This window comes from Chrysochloris asiatica, unplaced genomic scaffold (genome assembly GCF_000296735.1).
Source record: "Chrysochloris asiatica unplaced genomic scaffold, ChrAsi1.0 scaffold00047, whole genome shotgun sequence".
Lineage (NCBI taxonomy): Eukaryota > Metazoa > Chordata > Mammalia > Afrosoricida > Chrysochloridae > Chrysochloris > Chrysochloris asiatica.
In genome coordinates, this window is record NW_006408565.1 from 14,209,606 (window position 1) to 14,234,983 (window position 25,378).

At 47.8% G+C, this 25,378-nt stretch overlaps 1 protein-coding gene across 1 annotated transcript in view; it reads left to right on the forward strand.

Moving 5' to 3' along the window:
- MYOM3 (myomesin 3) overlaps positions 1–25,378 on the forward strand; it is a 66,506-nt gene that overhangs the window by 21,074 nt on the left and 20,054 nt on the right. The window contains exons 7-21 of the mRNA XM_006862398.1: positions 969–1,013; positions 1,464–1,604; positions 2,927–3,088; positions 3,901–4,042; positions 6,079–6,278; positions 6,724–6,777; positions 7,161–7,288; positions 10,266–10,449; positions 13,563–13,737; positions 14,834–14,955; positions 15,390–15,577; positions 15,777–15,903; positions 17,612–17,790; positions 23,989–24,103; positions 25,006–25,162. Of these exons, the coding sequence (XP_006862460.1) occupies positions 969–1,013; positions 1,464–1,604; positions 2,927–3,088; positions 3,901–4,042; positions 6,079–6,278; positions 6,724–6,777; positions 7,161–7,288; positions 10,266–10,449; positions 13,563–13,737; positions 14,834–14,955; positions 15,390–15,577; positions 15,777–15,903; positions 17,612–17,790; positions 23,989–24,103; positions 25,006–25,162 (2,119 nt within the window). The remainder of the gene's footprint in view (positions 1–968; positions 1,014–1,463; positions 1,605–2,926; positions 3,089–3,900; positions 4,043–6,078; positions 6,279–6,723; positions 6,778–7,160; positions 7,289–10,265; positions 10,450–13,562; positions 13,738–14,833; positions 14,956–15,389; positions 15,578–15,776; positions 15,904–17,611; positions 17,791–23,988; positions 24,104–25,005; positions 25,163–25,378) is intronic.

Here is a 25,378-nt window from a genome sequence, read left to right on the forward strand (position 1 = left end):
TGAGGTTGGCCCAGGATCGGACATTGTTTCGTTCTGCTGTGCATGGGGTCGCTATGAGTCGGTTCCGACTCGATGGCACCTGACAACAACAATATAGACAGCCCAGAGTCAAGTCTAAGGTCGAACACTGGCACTGCTTTCCCTCTTTGTCCCCATCCTTTTCATCACTCCCTCCAGATCCCGCTCCCTGCCACCATCACATATAGCAATTCCAGGACCCACCAGGCATCCTCTTGGCCCCTAAATTCCAACCAGCTTCCTAGTGAGAGCACCCACTCACTGCCACTGCCACCCTCCCCTGCTCTCATGTCCATAACAACCTTGGTGGTCCCAGTGGGAGGCCCTGGGATGGGAGGTAGAAGCCCTGGGTCCTAATCCTGAGGCCTCCACTGATGCTGTGTGTGATCTTGGGCAGCCTGTGTCCCTTTCTGGGCATCACTCACAAAGATCCTTTCCTGGGAGGCACTATTATGTCCTGGAATCCAGATGCTAATGACCGTGCCTCAGTTTCTCATCTGTTAGGGAGGATAACAATGAGACTGCCAGAGTTGTGGTGAGGGTTAAGTAAGTTAGCATGAGGCACATGGTTAGCTGTTCTTGCATCAACATTGCTTTAACACTGCTCCACTCCTGGTTAATTTTTCCCTTTTCCTCATCCCAATATGTGAAATTGGCAGCAAGCTTAGGCAGAGGAAGGAAACTACCATTTATTGAGTACTATGTGTCAAGTTCTTGCTGAAAACTTTATTCATGTAAAGTTTCATCAGAAGCCCACCACCATCAGGTGGTACAGGAATTACTGTCTCCATTTTACCAATGAAGCAACTGAGGCTCAGAGAGGTGAAGGAACGTTCCTAAGCCCCAGCATGAACTTCTAACAGACCATAACTTAAACTCATGTCAGAGCCAAAATCTAGTGGGAATGTGGGCTCTGAACCATCTCCAACTCCATTTGCTTTGGTTTTCAGCGTACCTGGGGAAGGATGCTGGCTTCGATTCAGAATTCTTCAAAAGTAAGAACACTTAAGGGGGAGTCCCAAGGGGAGGTGTCTGGGTGCCCGGGGCTTCTTGTTCGTGCCTCTTCATAGGCCCTTTTTAGAATACATCCATAATCAACTAAGAGATGTCCACTGTAGGCTGGCCTATCAGCTATTAATAATAGCAAACTGGCTTCTGGTCCCAAAATACCCCAGAGCTGCTTCCTAGCTGCTGAACAACAACTGAGTTGGAAATGTAAATCCATGACCCAAAATGTAAAGGCGTCAATGGCCTTTGGAAGTCTGCTGTCTTGGCTTACCCAGGTTTCCGCAGGCTCAATTTTCTCTTGTCTTTGTCAAGCCCATCTTGGGAACGAAGAACCCAGAAGAGCTGGGATGCTTCAGGAGGGTCCTTGCTCCCCTCTACACCTCAGCCCCAGTGTCTGCTCTGAGCTCACAGCCTCCAAATTGCTGTCCTCACCCCAGGATCACTGTTTGGCCCCAGCGTGGAGTTCACATCTGTGCTGAAGCCTGTCTTTGCCTGTGAGAAGGACCCCTTCTCCCTGTCCTGCTTCTTTTCGGATGATGTGTTAGATGCTGAGCAGAACATCCAGTGGTTTCGAGATGGTGAGGACCCCAGCCTTCAGCAGCACCCCTCTCTTCCCCAAATTGAAGACAAACTGAGTGGTGGGTGCTGACAAAAGCAGGAACATAGCAGGTGACTGTCAGTTCAAGTCACCTACAAATGGAGTGCCAGGCGAGGCCGGGGTGGAGACATGAGCTACTGCTTTCAGGCGGAGCCTGCTGGGGTCTAATCCTGACCTTAAGCACCAGCAGCGGCATTAGAAGCAAAGAGAACTCAGAAGGCGACACCCGGGTGCTCAGGACAGCTTTGGGTGGTGGGGGATAAGTTAGAGTCTCAGGGGCTGGGAGACCTCTGGGGATGTAACGGGCAAGATCTGGGGGAGCTCTTCAGTGAAGGAAGAGGAGTATGATTGGAAGGCCTGCCCCATCCATGACCGGGCCTGCAGCCAGAGGACAAGGAGTACAGGGCCCCCAGTGTCCCCAGCTTTCAGCCTGAGGAGGCTGTACCTGCTGAGAGAAGGGGGCACCGGGAAGCCCTGCAAGCCCCGAGGAATAGCTACAATAATAAGGCTGAGATGCTTTCCGGAATCCATAGATCTTCCAGAATAGGGGCTGCTGACAGGAGGGCGGGCCTCCATGTGGGACAGAGAAGGATGGCCAACAGAGTTACCTCAGGGCAGGGCTAACTCCCTGCGCCCATCTCCTCACTAAGCTGTGGACTACCTTACTGAGCCCTCACTCCATTAAGATCCCAGATTCTATCCACTGAGCCTACATCCCCTCACTGAGACCCCACCCTTTCAATCAGCCTCCAACCCCCACTGAGTCCCCACCCTTTCATTGAGGCCCCATCCCTTCACTGAACACCCCAGCCTTCACTGAGTCCACACCTTCTCACTAAGCCCTCACCCCTTCACTGAATCCACCAGCCCCTCACTGAACTCCCACCCTCTTACTGAGCCCATACCCTCTTGAAAAACCCACCACTCCCGCAGTGAGTTCCCCACTCCCTCACTGAGCCCACATCCCCCTCACCAAACCCACCCCCTCACTAAACTCCCACCCCCACTGAACCCTCACACCCTCTGAAGCCTCACCCCCTTACTGAACCCCACCCTCTCACTTAACCCCCACCCATCACTGAACCCCACCCTCTTCATTGAGTTACACCCTTTCACTGTGCACCTACCGACTTCATTGAGCCTGCACCCCCTCACAGAGCTCCCATGCCCTCATTGAGCCCCCAAACCTAGCGACACCTCAAGCTATGACCACAGCAGCCCTGTCTATCACCTGTCTAGCCAGCCTCCAGCCCCCAGAATGTTCCAGGTTCCCACGAGAGACAAGCATCCTTGCCTCCACAGGGAGCCTGCTGAAGTCCACAGAGCGCCGGCAGATCCTCAGTGCACACCGCCAGGCGTCTGTAAAGGTGTCCTGTGCCTACAAGGAAGATGAGGGGCTCTACACGGTCCAGGTGCCCTCTCCCTTTGGGGTCCGGGAGCAGAGCGCCTATGTGTTTGTGAGAGGTGAGAGGGGGCGCTGGATATGTGGCTGGGAACACACAGAACAGGACTCTGCCTCTGACTGCTGTGTGGCCTCAGTTTCCCTGCTATAAAATGGGGGTGTTGAGTTAGATTCTCACTAAGAACCCCTGTGGTGTCCTATGCACTTCCAAAAGTGCAGAGCTGATTGCCTCAGACTTGGGGTTGGGTTGGCAGGCTGAGCATATACCTGGAACCGGAGTCTGATCACTGGTGGAGTTCTACCTCCTGGTCTTTGAACCTGATTTGGATTCAAATCATGGTTTTGTCACTTCCCTGGCTGGGGTGACTTTGAGCAAGTCACTTCACCTCTGTGAGACTCAATTTCCTCATCTACAAAATGAGGTGGTGCAATGGGACCCAGAGATAAATTATGCCAGTTGTTTACATGCATGGTGTTGAGTGGATCCCTAATAAATGGTAAACTACCCATTTATTATCAGAGAAAAAGAGGAAGACCCCCAACGAGATGGATCAGCCAGGTGGCATCATTGATGGACTCAAGTGTGGTAGCAGTAGTGAGGTTGGCCCAGGATCGGACATTGTTTCGTTCTGCTGTGCATGGGGTTGCTATGAGTCAGTTCTGACTCGATGGCACCTGACAACAACAACCCACCCCCCACCAGCCTGTTGCTATTTAGGGTCAGGGACTGTTACTCAGGCCTTGCTCCTAGAGATCAAAATTGAACCCTGGAGGATAAGGAGTGAGAGGATGCTGGGCAGAGTCGGAAGGGGCTTGCTGCCCAATGAATGCTGACCGGAAGAGGCTCTCTCTCTTCCGTATACCCCGGTTTCAGATGCTGCAGCCGGGAAGACGGGAGGTCCAGGGTCTCCCCTGAATGTCCGATGCCTGAATGTGAACAGAGACTGCCTCATCCTGACCTGGGCCCCACCCAGCGACACTCGCGGCAACCCCATCACCGGTTACTCCATCGAGCTGTGAGTTGGTCTCTTGAGGGGCAGGGTCCCCAGGCACAGTTGTGAGGACAAACTCCCCATCCCCTCACTCAGCCGATACATCCTCATTGAGCCCTCTGTTACCTCACTGAGCCCACTTCCACAGAAACGGAGGACCCATCCCTGGATTCGGTGAACCCCAGTTCCTCGGGACAGGGCAGGAGGTAGACTGTGTTGTAGTTTGTGGCCCACAGAAGGGCATCCACACTCCCTCTCTGTCACAGTGCCACCTGGAGTTCCACTGCTGGCATCAGTGATGACCTCTGTTACCTTTGCAATGTGAGCTGACCCTTTGTTGTTGTTGGTATTAAGTGCCATCGAGTCTGTTCCAGCCCATAGCAACCCCATATAGGGTTTCTGAGGAGAGGCTGGTGAGTTTGAATTGCCACCTGGCGGTTCAAACCAACCCTGTGATCCAGTGCTTATCCTACAGCGCCACATCAGAACTCCTATGAGCTGATCCTGGATGGAGGGAAATGTTAATACTGCTTGCAACCTTAGCTCATGTGAAGTCGGTGGCTTATTTTCCTCCCTGAATGACAGAGACAGAGCCCCAAAGCCAGAATGGAGAGCACCCAAGAAGGGTGAGAAGATGAGAGGGAGAGGTCCGAACATCCATCCTCTTTCCCCCAAAGCTTCCTGCTCTGAAGTCCGAACTTGAGATATACCTAATTCCACCAGGGGCACACACTGACTCTGGACCTGGCGTGCCTTGTGGCATTTAATCCTCACAACACCCCCTATTAAGGAGGGGAATTTAAATGCCCCATTCTACAGATGAGGAAACTGAGATGTGTGGGGAGATGACGTTGCCCACTGTCATGGTGCTCATTAGCCATGGATCACTACATCGTCCAGCTGGTAATGTGTTGCCATACTGCCCAAGGACAGTGGTCCTGAGAGGATACAGAAAGCCCAGGCTTAGAGGCTCAGGCCCAACAGTGCACCAGGTTAGGGCATGGGCAGGCCTTAGATGAAATCCCGACTCAGGAGCCATATGACCTTGGTCCAGTCATTCCACATCGCTGAGCTGCGCCCCCCACCTCCCCATTTACAGAGTACAGGTGATCCCACCTGACTCCCATAACAGGATGGCACAATCAAGCTTCAAAAAACCAAAACCAATCTTGCTGCCACTGAGTGGATCCTGACCCTATAGGACTGAATTGAATTGTCCTTGCGGTTGGCAGCCCAATTTATAACCCACTACACTATGGATGCGAAAGCTGGACAATGAATAGGGAAGATCATAGAAGAATTGATGCCTTTGAGTTTTGGTGTTGGAGGAGAATACTAAAAGTGCCATGGACAGCCAAAAGAACCAATAGATCTGTTTTGGAAGAAGTGCAGCCAGAGTGCTCCTTGGAGGCCAGGATGGCTAAGCTCCATCTCTCATACTTTGGACATATTGTCAGGAGAGAACAGTCGCTGGAGAAGGATGTCATGCTGGGTAAGATGGAGGGTCAGAGAAAAAGAGGAAGACCCCCAACGAGATGGATCAGCCAGGTGGCATCATTGATGGAATCAAGTGTGGCAGTGGTAGTGAGGTTGGCCCAGGATCGGACATTGTTTCGTTCTGCTGTGCATGGGGTCGCTATGAGTCAGTTCCGACTCGATGGCACCTGACAACAACAACAACACACTACCAGAGGTAGTTCCGGTGTGGCGCTGTAGGATAAGCGCTAGACTGCTAACCACAAGGTCACAAGGTCGGCAATTCAAAGCCATCAGCCAGTCCTCAGAAACGCTATACAGGGTTGTTATGAATCAGAACCGACCAGAAGAGAAGCATGTAGTGATATCAGCTGGCATCTTAGTTAAGGAAGAGGAAAGTCTCCTGGGAGCCTGAGGCTGGAGTAGGGCTTTTAAATGGAGAGAAGGACTTTAATATCAGAGGAAAGCTGGGTGGGCACCCAGAAGGTGGGACAAGTGGGATTTGGGGTGCTGGGGAAAGAGTGCCCCTTGCCAAGCCTCAAAGTGGAAGGTATAAATCATGTGCCATTTCCTCTCTTCCACAGGTGCCAGGGTGAGTCCGGCAAGTGGGTGCCTTGCCACAAGACCCTTGGGGGGACCTGCCGGTGCCCAATCCAAGGCCTTGTCGAAGGCCAGAGCTATCGGTTCCGGGTGAAAGCCATCAGCCAAGTAGGAAGCAGCCTCCCCTCCAAGGCCTCACAGCTGGTTTTTATGGGAGAATCTGATGAAGACCAGAGAAAGACAGGTGGGTATGGAGGCCCTGCAGGGACATTCCTCAGGGCATGCTGGGGGCACAGTTCACATAGCAAGCCTCATTCCAAAGGGAACTGCCTTTCATAGTCTTCATCTGAAGGGGAGAGACAGCCCTGAAGACTCAGCCTGACTTCTTGGGGTTGTACTGTACCCATTACATCGTAGGTGCACCCCAGGCACCTCACTTCCATCTCTGTACCCATTTGTCCAAAGAAGACAGAGTATCATTCTGGGTCTGAGAGCAGCAACACTTTACTTTGGCCCCAGGGGAAAGGGAAAACTGAGGCCCTGCGAGGACCTGCCAAGGGTCACATAATGAGGGGCTGAAAAGCAGGACCAGAAACCAGTGGATGGTTTAGAATCTAATCAGGGTAGGTTCTCCTGACCCAGCCCTCCACCCCTCACCTCTCCCCCAATTACTTCATTCTTAATCCTAGAGATCCCCTTTGGTTTGGGAAACAAGATCACAATCAGCAAAGAAGATTTTGAAGGTATGTGTCAATCTTCTAAACACTTTGCCTCAAGACCCCAGCATCCGTCGTGGTTCTGGAAATTAGCATAAGCTGTCCTTGTACCTGGCTGGTATGAAGTGGTGAGAGGGGATGGGGTCTATTTCAAGGAGGCAGGGTTCTGGGGCATCTGTGGCCAATTGTGCTGAGCCCCTCATGAAGGAGGTAGCACGCTGGATAAAGCCATTGGTAGGGCTGTAGGTAGACCTGGACTCTGGCCCCAGCCCTGCCCTGCCTCACAGGGTGAGCTGGAGCAAATCCCAGTCCCTCCTTGGGCCCTACATGCCCTTTCTATATTATAATGGGCTGAGATTAGGGGTCTCTGAGACCCACCCATCTCTGCCTATGGACAACTCTGATTCCAGACTTCGTGACCATCCCCTCGGTCCCAACAAATGTCCACGCCAGCGAGATCCGAGAGACCTACGTGGTTCTGAGCTGGAAGGAACCTAGCCCCCGAGGCAAGGCCCCACTGACATACTCCCTGGAGAAGGTAAGTAGACCCCAAGTTAGCCTGAAAAATTAACATGCTGAGGGACCCTGGTATGTGGAGTACCAGGAAGTGCTGAGACATCCCAAGTAGTACCCTTAGAGGGGGCATCAGAGAATCCCCACCTAGAAGGCCCAGGAGAAGCCAGCTATAAGCAATGATTCCTGAGAACTTGCATGGAGATACACAGAATTCCGAGCCAGTAGAAGAGCCACTATTTGCTGAGCACCTTCCCTCTAACACAGGGTCTCACACTGGGTCAAACACGCTGGGTCTAGGCACGTTGGGAGGGAAGCCAGACGGACACGGAGCACCAGCAAGTAGCATTCATAGGACATAGGGCAAGGTCTGCTTAGTACTAGGAGGGGGTGCTCCATAGGGACAGGTGTCTGGGGAAACCCCAGTGGTGGGGGCCGTTTGTGTGGAGTAGATTTCACTGGAACAGAGGTAGCATGTCACAGGAAACAACAACAACAAAGTCATAGGTATTGAAATAAATTTAAATCCTGAGCCAGTTTCTTAACTTCACCAACATCCCTAAGGTGATGAGATAAAACACAGCTCACAGCAAAGACCAGTAACCCTGAGTCTATAAATCCTGGTCTCCAGAAGCCAGGGACCAGCATGATCAGTTCATTTCTCAGTTAATGAATAAATGAGGAAGAAATTTCAGGAGAGATCTCTAGCTCTGGTGGTCCAAATGGGCTTCTTTTTTCACATTCAAGGTTGATCCTTTTTCTCTGACATGGGAAAGTTATGGGTAATTGAAAATTTGTTTTGTGGGGCCCTAGAGTATAATGTCCCTAGAGAGAGACACCATGCTTAGTAAAGTAGAGGATCAGCAAAAAAAAAAAAAAAAAAAAAGGAAGCCACCCAACGAGCTGGCTTGCTACCTAGCATCCACACTAGGATTCAATACAGTGAGGGTAGTGAAGGACCAGGTCACATTTTGTTCTGTTGTCAATGACATCTAATAACAACAGTAACAGAGTGTATGGGACATTTGGTGGCTCAGTGGTAGAATTCTCACCTGCACTGCAGGAGAGCTGGGTTCAGTTCCCAGCCAATGAGCCTCGTCCATAACCACCACTTTTCAGTGGAGGCTTGTGCATTGCCGTGATGCTGAACAAGTTTCAGTGGTGTTTCCAGACAAAGGTGAAGCAGGAAGAAAGGCCTGGCAATCTACTTCTGAAAATTAGCCAGTGAAACTCTATGCATCACAGTGGTCTGATCTGAACTTGACCATGAGGCTGGTTCCAGCCCAGGTAGCGATTTGTTCTGTTGTGCATAAGGTCACCATGAATCGCGGCAGACTCAATGACATCTAAAAATGAAGAGTATGATGGCTTAACTTTGGAGTCTGACTGCTTGGGTTCAAATCCTGCCTCTGCTACTTACTAGCTGTGTGACCTTAGACAAGTTATTTAGCATCTCTGGATGCTAAATTTCTTCTTTCATATAATGGAGACGATAAAAGTATATGCCGTATAGTGTTCACGTGAGGGCTAATTTAATTAAAACATTTAATTAAAACTGAGAAGAGGGCCTGGCCCATTGTAATGCATAGTAGGTGGTCATTGATTTGTGTGATAGCTTCTTTGCCCATCTGCACTTGTGGCCACTGACAGTCAGGTGGGTCTGGGAGAGGACAAACATCTCCCTAGTGTCTCTAGGTCCTAATTCTCATGCCCAAACTCAGCAGAAATGGTCTCTGGGTATCTCGATTGCCTTCGTCACCCTTGACTCTTCGGCCTCGATCTGCCCAGAGATCCAGAATGTATTACTGACATTTGCATCCCTGAAACCATGAAGAGAAGTAGCTTGGGGGGTGAGGAGGCACTTACCTGAGCTGCAATACCGACTCCACGAGACTTTAGGTGCATGACATTCAGCACAATACCCAAAATTGTTTCTTCACCAGTGGGGAGATGAAAACCTACCTTGCAAGATTCTTATGAAATTTCACCCATGGATCTATTTATTCATTCAACAAACGTAGATTGAGCACCTTCCCATGTGCCCTTGCTGTTCCAGGCCCTGGGGACTCAGCAGTAGATAAAACAGACAAGTCCCTGCCTTGTGGAGCTGACAGATAATAAATGAGATAAAGCAGTAAAGTATTCAGTTCATTAAGTACTAAGGAGAAAGACATAAAGCAAAAAAGGAAACTTGAAGTTTCAGGAGGAGTTGTTTAAATTTTAAATGGAGTAGCCCACCTCCTTGAGAAAGTGAGTTTTAAGTAAAGAAGAAAAGGTGGAGCTAGCCAAAAGATTTGTGGAGGGAGAACATTCCAAGCATGTGCAAAGTCCCAGAGTGCACCTGGCACAATCAAAGAACAGTTAGGAGACACAGAGGTGTGGATAGTGGAGAGCAAGGTTGGTAGAGCTCAGTCCGAGGGGAGGGCCAGGTTGTGGAGAAGCTTTTGTTCTGAAAGAGATGAGGAGCTTGGGAGAGTTCTGAGTAGAGGAAGTACGTGATCAGACTTGGGTTTTAAAATGATCCCTCTATTTTTTTGAGAAAAGACTGAAGGAGAGTAAAAGTAGAGATAAGGAGACCAGTCAAAAAGTTATTAAAATAATTCAGGCCAGAGATGATGGCCTTGGATGAAGGTTGTAGAGAAAACAAGAGTAAACTGTGGCCAGATTCTGAATACATTTTGAAGTTCATGCCAACTTGATTTGTTGATGGACCAGGTGTGGAGTGTGAGGGAAAGAGATGTCGAGGATGGCTCCCAGGTTGTGGTCAGAGCCAGAAAGGATGGTGCCACTAATTCAAGGTGGGCAGCCAGGTGTGCGGGAAAGTTCTGGACCTGTTGAATGTAAGACACTCAACAGGCATCCAGGTGGAGTTATAGAGGAGCTCAGGTGTTCAGTGCTAGCCTGGGCTAGAGATAGAAGTCACTAGAACATGTTGGGGAACAGAGTCCAGTCCATGCAACCACAGAACCAGCTACCAACTGAGTTTTTCTCCTTTTGAACAGTCTGTCATAGGTAGTGGCACCTGGGAGGCCATCAGAACAGAGGCCCCTGTGAAAGCCCCACAATTCGCCCTTTTGGATCTGGAAAAAGGAAAGTCATATGTCTTCAGAGTGCGAGCAATGAACCAGTATGGCATGAGCGATCCCTCGGAGGCCAGCGAGCCCATCACCCTGGGGACTAAACCAGGTATCTATGTGATAAGGGAGATGGGGATAGGAGTGGACCAGGCCAGGCTGCCAGTACCCACCTCTGCATGGACAGAGCCATGTGCCCATTTCCCTACCCCTGACCTCTTCTATCAATCATGAAGCAGAAAAGCAACAGGTGTTCAGGCCTATAAAGTTTGGTGGTGGGGGTAGTTGTATGCCTTAGAGTTGGTCCCAACTCATAGCGATGCTGTAGATCTTTCCAGGAGCAGAGACCCTCATCTTTGTCCTGTGGAGTAGCTGGTAATTGTTGTTGTTGTTAAGTGCTGTCAAATCGGTTCCGACCCACAGAGACCCTGTATAGGGTTTCCAAGGAGCAACTGGTGAGCTTGAACTGCCGACCTCGCAGTTCAAATGGCATTGCAGTCTGGTACATTAACCCACAGCATCAAACTTGTCTCTGGGCAGGAGGATTATGGAAATACAGATGTTTCTTCCAGATCAACAGCTGGGTCCAGCTCAGGAGTTGAGTGTTAGAAGTGGTCCCTCAGTTCTAACGATCTCTGTCCAGCTGCCTAGATCCTGCCTCCTGTGACCAGCCCTTCTCAAGGAGAGTGACTTCTGTGTAAGCCCCCTGTCCCCTTAGTGTGAGCTGTCCCACCCCGTGCCCTGGCTCACCAGACAGGACACTGTCTCACTGGCGTGGGCTCTGGCAAGTCATTTCCAGTGTGTAAGTTGTGGTTTCCTTATCTGCCAAATCCACTGTTCTGAGGACGCTGGGAATGCCCCTGTCCCGAGCTCCTTCCTGAGTCTCCCAGCTGCAGCTGCAGCCTGAGCCCCTACTTCCTGGGGCTCTCCCTTCCTTAGGCCTCTAGATTCTGGGGCTCTTCAGTCAGATCATTCCAGAAGTACCCTTCCACTGTCATACCCATGTAGTCCTCCTAAGGAACCCAGGTGCAAAGTCACCTGGAAAGCTTGGTTTGTCCCAGCTCCTGTGTGGAGAAGAGTTCAAAGCCACAGTGGATTTGTTCTGCTTTAGTAATTTGTGGGGTGGGGGAGATTATCCTCATGGCAAATAGGAATGGGTGATTGGGTAAGTGGTTTTTATCTTTATTCTGGTCCAGTTAACATATAGTCTTGCTTCAGGGACTGGCCAATGAGTGGATTGTGATTGGGTGGGTTCAAGTATAGATCTGGAAAGGTATTTATGTTGAACTGTAAGAATGAATTGGTTGTATAAAAATGGGAAGATACAAAAGAACCAATTTAGAAGGAAGGAGAGGAGATGGAAAAGAAGATAGAAGAGAGGAAGGGAAAAGAAATACCAGGTCCTCTTGACCCCACTGCCCAGGGGGTAACCACTGTGAGCACGTGGGTGCCTGGGCTTCTGGATTTTTAGCCTCGCACATATTAATGCATCTTTCGGAAAATACAATCAGGCTAGGCACAGTTTTGCATTTTACTTTTTAAACTTCACCTTCTATCACAATCGTTTCCTTGGGTCCTGAGATCCTTGAAATCATAACCTTAATGTTTGAGACTACTCCAGACCATTGCTGCCTGTGGCTAAAATTGGGTCTCTTGGACACACGGAGTCCCTAAGTGGCCTCCTGGCAGCCTTTCCCTCCATCCTGCCTCCACCCAGTGTCTCAGTGTCTGCAATCTAAGAGGCTGAAGGAGCTGACAGGACCTTCCTGAAGCCAAGTCCTCGTGTTTACTCCCTGACACATCCCTGGGGATTGGCTCAGTGCAGGCACTCAATCAATACTGGATTCATATTGGCTAGCTCTGAGATCCGTTTTGTCCTGCTGGCTTTGGGACAGCACACAAGCCCCAGGGCTGCCATCCAGAGGACAATGGCAGGTGAAGCTCTGGAATTCAGGAAAGGGTCAAGTGGGGGTGAAGCCCAGGGAGTTACTGCGCAGAAGTGTAGGTGTAGGAATAGCAAGATCCCCAAGAACGAGAGGAGAGAAGACACATGGAACAAGCAAAGAATGGAAGTTTGAAGGAGTCCCACATTTGTGGGCAAACGAAGATGGGGAGCCCCCTAGAGGATGTGCAAGGAGTTGAAGTAAGAGGAATGCTAGGAAGTCATTGGCATCACTAGGGGGAGTGATGGTGCGTGGATCACACTGTCAGAAGGGGTGCTACTGAATGACCCCAGGGTCTTGGGGAGGTGGTCTGACCAATGCTCACCCCTTACCTAGTATGGTAACTTCCTCTCCATTAACTGTCAATCAAGATGCAGACAGACAGCCACACCAGTACATGCCATTGGGCAGAGAGTTTCCACCTTAGCCAGTGGAAGAGGGAAGGAGCTTCAGAGAGTCAAAAGGGTGGGCCTGGGAGGGCCGCTCTGCCTACCACCAGGGGTAATGTATATGACACCAGGAGATATTACACTGGGTGACACCAACCCAGATGCCACTGAGGAAGGTCATGCTCCTGCCATCTGCCATCCATCCATGCAGCTGTCTATCTACCTATCTACCCATCCATTCACTCATATGCCCTTTTATCTGTTCATCCATCCATCCATCCATCCATCCATCCATCCATCCATCCACCATGCATCCATCCATCCATCCATTCATCCACCATCCATCCATCCATCATGCATCTATCTAGGCCATCTAGCCATCTAGCCATCCATTCATCCATCTACCTCTGTCTATTCATCCATCTGCCCTTCTGTCCATTCATTCATCTATCTGTCCATCTACCCACCTATCCATCTATTCATCTGCCTGCTCCTATGTCCATGCATCTATCCATTTTTCCATCCATCCATTTAACAAATCAAAGTAACCTCTGCCACAAGAAGTTTAGTCTCAGGAAACCATGAAAGTCAAGAGAGGAGTTTCAAGAAAAGGAAATGCCGTTTTCTAGCATTTGAAGATAAGGACTTAAGAAGAGTCAGATTTGGTAACTTCTGAGAGAAACAACTTTAAGGGAGGCAGCCAAGCTATTTAGAGATTTAAAAAAAGAGGGGAACATTGAGGGTCTGGGGTGTACCTCTGGATCCTGGCAAAGGGCTGCCCGTGACCCAAGACGTGCCTGGAATTCCGGGTCACTATGGGGTACCTCCATCCCTTCCCCCAGCCTGTAACTCTTAGCTCAGCATCCTCGCTCTTTCCATCTTTCTATGTTTAGCGACTCTGCCTCCTCCCACTCAAGTGCAAGCTTTCCGAGACACACAGACCGCTGTCTCCCTAACCTGGAATCCTGTGGATGGTGGTCCGGAGCTCCTGGGTTACTACATCTACTCCCGGGAGCTGGGATCTTCTGAATGGCAAACAGTCAACAACAAACCCATCCAGGGCAACCAGTAAGTCAGCCAGCCCCACTTCCTGCACCATAGAAGGGGCCAGAGCAGGAATGACAGCTGCCATTTCATAGTTTTCCGGGTATCAGGTGCACCTCCAAATTCTTTTCTCATGCTCGTTTATTCCTGACTGAGTCCTGTGGAATCTGGGGCAATGTGAACAGTTAAGCACTCAACTATTAACAGAAAGGTTGGAGGTGGAGCCCACCCAGAGGTACCTCAGAAGGGAGATCTGGTGATCTACCTCCAAATGGAATCCACTCCACAGCAGCTAGTTTGGTGTTTGGTTTGGTTTCTTTTGCAAGAACAAAGCTCAACGGCCTGAAGCTGGACCAACCAGCGCCAAGCCAGGCTGTGGCCAGTTGCATTTTAATGATGAGCTCTAGGAGAGTTGTTGTTGTGAAGTGCCCTTGAGTTGGTTCTGACCCATAGCGACCTTGTATAGGGTTTCCGAGGAGCAGCTGGTAAGTTTGAACTGCCAACCTTGCAGTTCAAATGGCTTTGCAGTCTGGCGCCTTAACCCACAGTGCCACACCAGGACTCCTCTAGGAGAATAATCACCCAAAAAATAAACCAAAACCAGATGTTATCATCCAGTCAATTCCAACTCGGGGTAAGCCCATGTATTTGCAGAATAGCACTGCTCCACACGATGCTCTGGCCTGTCCTCTGTGGAACTGCAGTCACTCAAACCACCACCTGGCATTTAGTGACAGCACAGTTTGTACCACCCAGGAGAGCCATATCCTCTAAAACCTTAGTGAATAAATCCTCCAGAGTGGCATTTCAAGCCTTATTACGGGGTCAAAATTCTCTATCCAAATTAGCTTCTTCTTCTTCTTGTTAAGTGCCATCGAGTTGATTCCAACCCATAGCGACCATGTATAGGGTTTCCGAGGAGCAGCTGGTGAGCTTGAACTGCCAACCTTGTGGTTCAAAGCAACTTTGCAGTCTAGCACATTAACCTACATTGCCACACCAGGACTCTTAAAAACTATCTTAGGACCCTCAAGTCAAACCACTCTGGTGGCCACTTATCCCACCAGGTTGTTCTAGAATATTCAGGAATGTCCCTGAGGGCTACCCACTTCTCTCCCAGGTTCACGGTTCCTGGTCTGAAGACGGGGAAGGAGTATGAGTTTTGTGTCAGCTCCGTCAGCGAGGCTGGGGTAGGTGAAAGTTCCACAGCCACCAAACCCACCAAGGTCAAGCAGGCTCTGGGTAAGTCTGAAGGGGCAGGTCCAGCCTGGTGGCAGCCTTGGGAGGGCAGAGAGCTGGGAATCTTAGAATGTATTCTAACCTGAAGGTTCCTGTGTAACAGCTGGTAGTTAGAATGTGTTCTAACCTGGAGGTTACTCCCAGAGGTCAGTGGTTTGGAAGTCCTCTGAAGAGCACTGGGCTGACCCTGACTTCCTTTTCCTTCGGGGAGGAAGTAATAGTTGTTTTGGGCCATGCACAAAGCTTGACCAATCTAGAGTGAAGAGACATCCCAGGTGCCTGCCAAGGGTCAGAGTGATGGTTAACAGCAGGTGCCGCTGACTAGGCAAGGACCTCCTTAAGTCAGATGGATGCACATCGAGGGAGTTTTATTGGCTTTCCGCTACCCAGTTCAGCCTTTCCTGAGCAGCTACACTCATCTCCTTCCTTCCCCATAGCTACGCCATCTGCCCCCTACAATTTCACCCTCCTAAACTGTGGGAAGAATGATATGGTCATTGGATGGAAACCCCCCAAGCGTCGAGGAGGTAGCAAGATCCTGGGCTACTTCCTGGACCAACACGATTCAGATGAGCTAGACTGGCATCCAGTCAACCAGCAGCCCATCCCAGCCCGGGTCTGCAAGGTAAGCACACTTTGCCTCATTGTTGGTGCAGGTGGAGATCTGAGGCCACCATTGGAGGCCCTGAGGTTGAAGGAGGCTCATTTTTAAGCATTGACACACAGACTTCCCTTCCTGCTCTGAACCTCGGCTCCAGGCTCAGCGCCTCTTCCCTTCCCTTTCCCAACCTCGGTCTCCACAGTGTGTGCTTCTGTCCTTCCAGATCAGCAACCTGCAAGAAGGTCACTTCTATGAGTTCCGTGCCCGGGCAGCAAATTTGGCAGGTGTTGGTGAGCTGTCAACACCCAGCAGCCTGTTCGAGTGCAAAGAGTGGACAATGCCCCAACCAGGTAAGAGACCAAGACAACATGGACTCCAGCACCTACTCTTGCTCCTTGCCCCCAAATCTAGCCAAGGAGTTAACAGTGCTCAGCTCTACACACATTCAAGCTTGCTCTGTTGTTCCCAGGCCCCAGATCTCTGATCCCTCCACAGTCTGACATAGACCAAGTTGGAGCCCTGCTTTAGAGGGCCACTGACCTTGGTCATATGCTAACCCTGTGCCCCCACCACAAACAATGTCCACGGACTATACCATGTGAGCTCTGAGTCTGAGCACAGGTCCACCTCCCACTCCAAAGACACCACTGCTAGGGTGACCAATTCCCAGCTGATGGGGAATATTCCTGGGTTTACCACTTAAAGCTCCACATCTCAGGAATCCCCTCAGGTTTGGACAAACAATGATGGTTGGCCACTCTATACACTCGCCTCATAACCCCATTGGTGGTGGTGGTGGTGACTATGTGCTATGGAGTCAGTTCTGACTCCTAGCGACCCTGTGTAGGGTTTCTGAGGCTGTAAATCTTTACAGGAGCAGAAAACCTCATCTTTCTCCTGTGGAACAGCTGATAGTTTCAAACTGCTAACCTTGAGATTAGTAACTCAACTAGTAACCAACTACGCTACCAGAGCAATTTATAATCTCATTAGCATTATTCTAAAAAATAAGCTCTCATCTTTCCCAAAGGAAAGAACACATCCCTTCTTTCCATTGGGAAAGTTGCGTTCCCTTTTAGCTCAGTTCCATTTTCTACACAAAACCTTTACCCAAATGGCAGATCATTACAACATGTAATGCTTTGTTTTGTTGTTGTTGTTAATTGCCATTGAATTGGTTCCAATTTATAGCGACCCTGTATAGGGTGTCCCAGGGGCAGCTGGTGAGTTTGAACTGCCAAACATATCATTCAAACTAACCTTGTAGTCCAGCAACCCAGGATTCTGTGTAATGCTTTATAGGATACCAATTATTACAAAAGCTAATATTTATGTGTACAGATCAAACCGAGCAACAACAACAAAATAAACTTTGCAGTGAAGGCGATTCTAAGTCATAGCGACACTTTGGGGCAGAATGGAACTCTCCATGGTGTTTCTGAGCTGGTTAATCATTATGGACACAGACTGCCACATCTTTCTGCCTCGGAGGAGCTGGTGGGTTGGGACCAGCAGCCTTTCAGTTAGCAGCCAAGCAGCACTACACCACCAGGAAGCCTCATGTATTAGACATGTCCTCTAAATTATCTCATTCATGTTCACAACAGCATTATACTGTGCTATTATGCCCCTTTTATAGACGAGGAGGCAGGAGCACAGAAATTAAGTAAATTGCTTAGGTTCCTCAGAACTAGAAAAGGTGGAGCTGGGAAATGAACCCTGGTGTTCTGACTTCACAGGTCACACGCATTCCTCTAAGCTGAATACTGAGGTGACAAGGACATGAAGAAAATTCACCGTCTGGGATAGGGCTGGGGAGGATCAGAGAAGCTTCAGGAAGAGGTGACCCTGAGCACATTTTGAAGAGTTAGCTGTATTTCAGACCAGCGCCAGCTTTGTCAGGGAACCAAGATCCTTCAGGTCCCCACTATGCCCAGAAAACATGTGTCCAGGCCAATTTGTGACAGACAGATGGATTTTCTTGCTAACTGACCACTCAGCTCTGTGCCCAATTGACTGTCTGCCTACCTGCCTCCCTCTCTGTTCCACCTCCCACAGGTCCCCCCTATGATGTGCGTACATCCGAGGTGCGGGCCACCTCCCTGATGCTGCGGTGGGAGCCCCCACTGTACACAGGAGTTGGGCCGGTCACAGGGTTCCACATCAGTTACCAGGAAGAAGGCACGGAGCAATGGAATCCAGTCACCCCAGGCCCCATCTCTGGCACCTTCCTGAGGGTGAGTTCCTGTCCCTTTGTCCTCTGACTGGCCCAGAATCCCTCCCTGCCACTGTACATAGCAGAACCACAATGCATCAGAGCTAAAATGACCCTCAGAGGTACTTCCTTCACTAATGACAGCAGAGGCCCAGAGAGGGTGAGTAATTTACCCATGGTCACACAGCAAGTGGCTCTGCCTGGCTGGCAGTCTTATCCTGCCCATGCTAGGAAGACTCTGCCCTGTAAAACTCACTTGATAACTAGTCCATACCAGGTAGTATTTTAAAAAAATAAGGTAATACAAGGAGTGAGTTCGTAAGGAGTTGATGTTGGTAAGTGTCACCAAGTCAGTTCCAACATATAGCGATCCTATATAGGGTTTCTGGGGAGTGGCTGGTAGGTTTGAACCTCCAATCTCATGGTTAGTAGTCAAATGCTTAATGAGGTAGATCAATATATATGCATTGAAATGAAATTATAGCCAGCATGTGTTGCTAAGAAATAAAGAACAGGGTACAGAGTGGAATGTCTGTTAGATAACACATAATATGTGTGTGTGTGTGTGTGTGTGTGTGTGTGTGTGTGTGTGTGTGTAGTTGTTGTGAAGTGCCATCGAGTCAGTTCCAACCCATAGTGACCCTGTATAGGGTTTCCAAGGAGCGACTGGTGAGCTTGAACCACCGACCTTGGAGTTCAAAGCGACTTTGCAGTCTGGGGCATTAACCCATAGCACCACACCAGGACGCTATGTGTATAGTGGGGTGCTTCAAAAAATTTTTTCTTGGATAAAATAGAATAAAACGATAATGGAATTTCTCCATAAAGTTTTTGATGTCCCTTCATATATACTAGTATTGTAGTTGCTGTCGGATTGATTTTGACTCGTATGTGTCAGAGTAGAACGTCCTCCATAGGATTTGCAACAACTGATTTTTCAGAAATAGATCACCAGGCCATTTCTTCTGAGGCACCTTGAGGGACTTGGACCTTCAGCCTTTCTGTTAGCAAGTATGTTAACTGCTTGCACCACCCAGGGCCTATATATATATATATTTAGCATATATATACACATACACACAAGGGTGAGTCAAAAATTACCCACACTCTGGTTATATTAAAATGTCCATCCATGTTCGCAACTGATGACAACACTGAGTGTGCACATGAAATGATTCTGTCGAATAGACGAGTGACAGTGGATAAATCATTAGCAAATCAGCCATGGCTCTGCCTATGAACTAATCCATGACAGACTTGGTTTTGAAAAGTTTGTGCAAGATAGGTATCAAAACAACTCACCGAAGATCATAAACAGAGGCACTTGGACATCTGCAAACAAAATTTGGGGCAATACTCAAAAGAAAGTGAAGTTTCTTTTTAAAAAAATGTTACTGATGATGAAACATGGATTCATCACTATGAGCCTGAGAGTAAACGGCAGAGTATGAAATGGAAACACCCTCAATTGCTCACTAACAAAAAGTTCAAAAGTCAATCATCAGCTGGAAAATTGATGCTTACAGTTTTTTCTAGGATTCTCAAGGGCTAGTACTGAAACACTATCAGGAAAAAGGTTCAACAATCAACAGTGCTCATTGCACTGAAGAGCTGAAGCTTAAACTTCAGAATGAATGCAGAGGACTGCTATCCAAGGGCATTGTGATCTTGCATGACAATGCACGTCTGCACAACTCTGTCCACACTGTTGACATTGCAAAAACTTCATTTTGAGGTGTTGAAGCATTCTCCCTAGAGTCCTGATCTTGCTCCATCAGACTTTCACCTGTTTGGTCCCCTGGAAGCATCCCTTCAAGAACAAAGATTCACCTCAAATGAAGAAGGGAAGACAGCTGTGCATTCATGGCTTGCAGCTCAGCTTAAAACATTTTTTTAATAAGGAAATATGAAAGTTTGTTGATAGAGGGACAAATTGTATTAAAAACAAGGAGAGCGTGTCAAAAAATGACGTATTTTAATTGATTAAATTCCACAGCCAGAGTGCAGATAATTTTGATTTTTGTGTTTGTGTGTGTGTGTTGCTAACTTAATGGGAAAAAACTCAACTCTTTGGATGAAAAGAAATCTAGAAGAACATTAGTTTTAATCATCTGTTTTAACTTCCACACATGAAAGGGAATGCAAACCATCTTCATCTGGCAAAACAACTCACAGCCCATTTTAGAAAACAATGATGTCTACCAGAACATTACTAGCAGACACAAATTACTGACTTAGACCATTGAGAATTTCCAAACTTCAGATCACCAGAGACCTTGGACACCACCATCTGTGAAGCAGCATGTTCAGGGGCCTCCTCGGTTCAAGTTCCATCTATAAGGACAGTCCTGTAAGGTGAGTTAGGTTTTATTTTGTACAGCTCTAGGAAACAAATAAATCATACTCCAGCTCCATTTCCTGGGGTGTCTTTCACTAGCAGGCAGGAGGGTGCCCAGTTCTCAAGATCATGCATTCCAGGAGCTAACACCAGGAGAAAAGACAGACTAGAAGAACCCAGAACTTCCAGTGCAGAACGAATGGGAAATAATACCATCAAACCAAATAGCAAAGAGATGTTCCTATTTGTGGTCCCACAGAAATAAGTGAAGGAAGAAAGGGAGAGAAATTAGGAAAGAAGCAAAGTGAGCGTGGAGCCCTCACCTTCTGCAGAGCCTCACCCATCTCCCAGTTCCCTCTGAGGTCTGTACTAACATTACAGGCACTTCCCTGATTATGAACTGGCTATGTTCCCAAGTCTGTCTTTAAGTCAAATGTGTACATAAGTCAGAGAGTTAGGTATAGCTCATACCTACCCTCAGTCAATGTTTGTCTTAGTATAGACTATATAGTTTACTTTTCTATGTGTTAAAAATATATAATTATTCCAGATACATTAAAATATCTGTAATATAATAATGCAGTGGGGTCACGCATGGCAACAACTGAGAGGTTTGCTCAGGACCGGGCAGTGTTTCATTCGCTATGAGTCGGTACCGACTCGATGGCACCTAACAACAACAAATAATAATAAGGTTTTGCTATGCCCTGAGAAGCAGTGTTCGATTGTTATTATGAACCATTCTATCCATCCAGAAATTTTATGGGGTTGATTGGGGTCCTGGTGTGATGCTATAGCATAAGCACTGAACTGCTAACCACAAAGTCATTGGTTCAAACCCACCAGGTACTCCTTGGAAACTCTATACAGCATCGCTGTGAGTTGGAACCGACTCAACGACACTTGAGAACAACAACAGCATAAAGACGGAATGGTGTTTGGGATAACGGGCTTAACAAGGGCAAAGAGAGGGAGGCATGAATGGCGGGAGGAACTTAGAGACCATGAGGGAATCTAGAGTGAAGAAGAATGAGAACCAAGGCTAAAGCTAGATTAGGAAGACTTTAGGGGAAAACACTTATATTTTGAAATAATAAAAGGCTACATCAAAATTTGCACTTTATTCAGAAGAGCAGTGAAGCATTAAGCCTGATCAGATTGGCCATCACTCATCTGTCAGTTTTGCCTTTGAGTTATGGTGTTGGAGGAGAATACTAAAAGTGCCATGGACAGCCAAAAGAACCAATAGATCTGTTTTGGAAGAAGTGCAGCCAGAGTGCTCCTTGGAGGCCAAGATGGCTAAGCTTTGTCTCTCATACTTTGGACATATTGTCAGGAGGGAACTGTCGCTGGAGAAGGATGTCATGCTGGGTAAGATGGAGGGTCAGAAAAAAAGAGGAAGACCCCTAATGAGATGGATTGGCCAAGTGGCAACAATATGAGGTTGGCCCAGGATCGGACATTGTTTCGTTCTGCTGTGCATGGGGTCGCTATGAGTTGGTTCCGACTCGATGTCACCTGACAACAACAACAACAATCTGTCAGTTTATCATACTGTGATGGCAGCTCAAGAAGACAAAGTCACATATTATAATGAAACGTGCAAAGACATGGAGTTAGAAAACCAAGGGAAGAACATGCTCAGTATTTCTCAGACTGAGGGAACTGAAGAAAATATTCAAGTATCGACTCGCAATATTGAAGGATTCTAATGGCAAAATATTGCATGGTGTTGGAAGCATCAAAAGAAGATGGAAGGCATACACAAAGTCACGGTACCAAAAAGAAATGGTGGATGTTCAACCATTTCAAGAGGTAGCATATGATCAAGAACCAATGATACTGAAGGAAAAAGTCCAAGATGCATTCAAGGAATTGGCAAAGAACAAGGCACCGGGAATTGATGGAATACAAATGGAAAGCTTTCAACAAACTGAATCAGCACTAGAGACACTTATTCAACTATGCCAAGAAATTTGGAAGACAGCTACCTAGCCAACGGATTGCAAAAGATCCATATATGTGCCCATTTCAAAGAGAGGTGTCCAAACGGAATGCAAAAATCATCGGACAATATCATTAATATTACATGCAAGTAAAATTTTGCTGAAGATAATTCAAAAAGAGTTGCAACAGTATACAGACAAAGAACCGCCACAAATTTAATCCAGATTGACAAGAGAATGTGGAACTAGGGATATTATTTCTGATGTCAAATGGATCTTGGCTGGAATCATAAATGCCAGAAAGATGTCTCCTTGTGCTTTATTGACTATGCAATGACTTGACTGTGTAGCTCATGACAAACTATGGGAAACATTGGGGGAAATGGGTACTCCAGAATGCTTCATGTGCTCATGAGGAACCTGTACACAGACCAAATGGCAGTTGTTAGAACAGAACAAGGAGATGCTGAATGGTGGAAGAGCAGGAAATATGTATTCTAGGGCTGTGTATTTTTCACCATACTTAGTCTGTATGCTGAGCAAATAATGAAGTTAGATCATACTAAAAAGAATGTGGCATCACGATTGGAGGAACACTCATTGTTGTTGTTGTTAAGTGCCATCGAGTCAATTCTGACCCATAGTGACCCTGTATAGGATTTCCAAGAAGCAACTGGTGAGCTTGAACCTCCAACCTTGAGGTTCAAAGCAACTTTGTAGTCCAGCATATTAACCCAAAGCATGCTGAGCAAATAATCTGAGAAGTTAGATTATATTTTTAAAAATGTGGCATTGTGATTGGAGGAAGACTTATTAGCAATTTGAAATATGCAAAGGATGCAACTTTGCTTGCTGAAAGTAAACTTAAAATACTTGCTTCTGAACATAGAAGACTGCAGCCTTCAGTGTGCATTGCTGACTCAATGGCACTTAACAATAACACAATTGCAATACCAGTTCATCTCAACTCACGAATGCCTCGGATATGGATTTTTAAGTGCTCCATTTCATTTTTGACAACTTCCAGTTTTCCTAGATTCATACTTTGTACAGACTACATCTGATTATTATTGGTTGTTTGCAGCTGTTTCTTCTCATTTTGAGCAAGTGAGGGTGCAGAAAGTTTGACTCCATCCACATTTCCCAGCCGTATTTTGAGTACCTTTAACATGAAGGGTCATCTTCTGGCACTGAATCCAACAGTGTCCCACTACTAGTCATAAGGTTGTTAATGACTAATTTTTTCTCAAGTAAACCACCATGTCTTTCTTTCTAGTCTTAGTCTGGAAGCTCCGCTGAAACCTGTCCACCATACCGATAGTGTAGCTCCCAGCAACACAGCAACCTGTAAGCCACCACAGCATGACAGGCTTCCAGAAGAGTGGGATAAATTGATTCATGGAATTAATGTAATTGATGTCACTAAATTATGTTGTTATTAGGTACCATCGAGTCAGTTCCGACTCACAGTAGCCTTCTGTAGAGTCTCCAAAGCTGTAAATCTTCGCAGGAGCAGAAAGCCTTGTCCCACAGAGCAGCTGGTGGTCTAGAACCACTGACCTTGTGGTTTTGCAGTCCAGTGCTTATACTATAGAACCACTGTGCTCCTCATGTACATAAAAAATGTTGAATAGGCAAATGTCTTTTAAATATTTTTGCAACAGTTTTAAAAGAAAGGAAAGGAGGGAGGGAGAGAGAGGAAATAAGAGGAAGAGGAAGGAAGTAGGGGAGGTGCGAGGAAGGGATAATCTTAGAGTAGATGGAAGGCCATTTGAAAACTAGAACTCAGGGTCTGGAACCCAGGAAAGCCACGTGCCCTTGCCTGCCTCTACCCCACAGGGCAGCCTGAGATCTCCTGCATGCCCTGGCTAGCGGAGCAGGAAGGGTGAATCTTTGCTTATGTTCAATGCTTACTCTTGGTCACCCCCACCCCCAGGTTTCCGACTTGCAGCCAGGGAAGACCTATGTATTCCAGGTACAGGCTGTGAATTCAGCTGGCCTGGGGCAACCATCAATGCCCACAGACCCTGTGCTCCTGGAGGACAAGCCAGGTAGGGTTGGGTGGAGGGTGCCAATGTGCCTCTACCTACTGTGCAGGGTGGGCAGGGTGGGCCTGAGAGGAGCTGGTAGATGGGGGTAGATGGGTGAGGGTCTGCAGAAGGTCAGGGCTTCAGACTCACGGATGGTCCCTCCACCCACTGGTCCCTCCCCCTCCTTCCAGCAATGCCTCCCCCTTCTATTGCCATCCCCCTCCCCCCCCAGCTTCATTTATTTATATGGGACTGCTGGATATGAGCATATGTTTGCTGTAAGATTTGATGGAATCTCCCATTTTGTCATCTTCTCTGGACCCTACAACTCTTTCTGGATGTTTGTCTGTCTTGCAGTCATAGCACCTGAGACCTCCTCCTACTCTACACAAACAGCAACAAACCCTGGAGGCGTTTTAGAACCCACTCAAAGATATTAAATGTAGCCATAGAGATAATGCACTACCAAATTACCCAGCTCACTTAAATAGAGAGTGTATTATGTTTCCATTCTTTTCATTATCCATCCATTTGCCAAATACATAGTGAGGTCGCACGGCAGTGGGATGTAGCAGCGAGTGAGAAAGTGAGGTCCCTCGTGTACGTGGGTATGGAAGGAAGCACATGCCCAGCTCTGTCAGGAGAATAATGTGTAGTAATTTGTAGAGGAAATGTAAGAAAATGATATGGTCAGGTGGGGATTACCTTATCCCAGGTATCCTGGAGGATTCTCTGAGGGATGACATCTGTACAGAGAAAACACCAGATCTTACAGGGTCTTGGAGGCCACAGTAAGAGATGTGGGTTTATTTTTCTTTTACTCAAATGCAGTGAGAAGCCATTGGAGGATTTAAGCAGGGGGAAGGCCTGGCTTGGTTTGCTGTTTATAAATGTCTGATTCTTCCATTGGATTCTGCCCTCAGATGCCCGGAACATCTCGGTTGGCGTCAATGAAGAGGGCCTCATCTACTTGGCTTTCGAAGCCCCTGAGGCTCCTGACTCTTGCGAGTTTCAATGGTCCAAGGACTATAAGAGTCCCCTGGACCCCCAGAGGGTTAAGATCGAAGATGAAGTTGACAAGTAAGTGAGGGGAGAGAAGAAGTCACAACTGCTTGACAGGTCACCTTATGGTCCGACAAGTTGGCAGCACTAAGGAGAGCCAACAGAGTTACTCACAGTTACGGGTTCCAAAGGGACTGCGTGATCTCTCACAACGATGCGGTCTGATGCTTTAGAGACACATGAAGGGAGGATGCATTTATGAGGCTGAACCCGCACCATTTATTTGCAGATTCT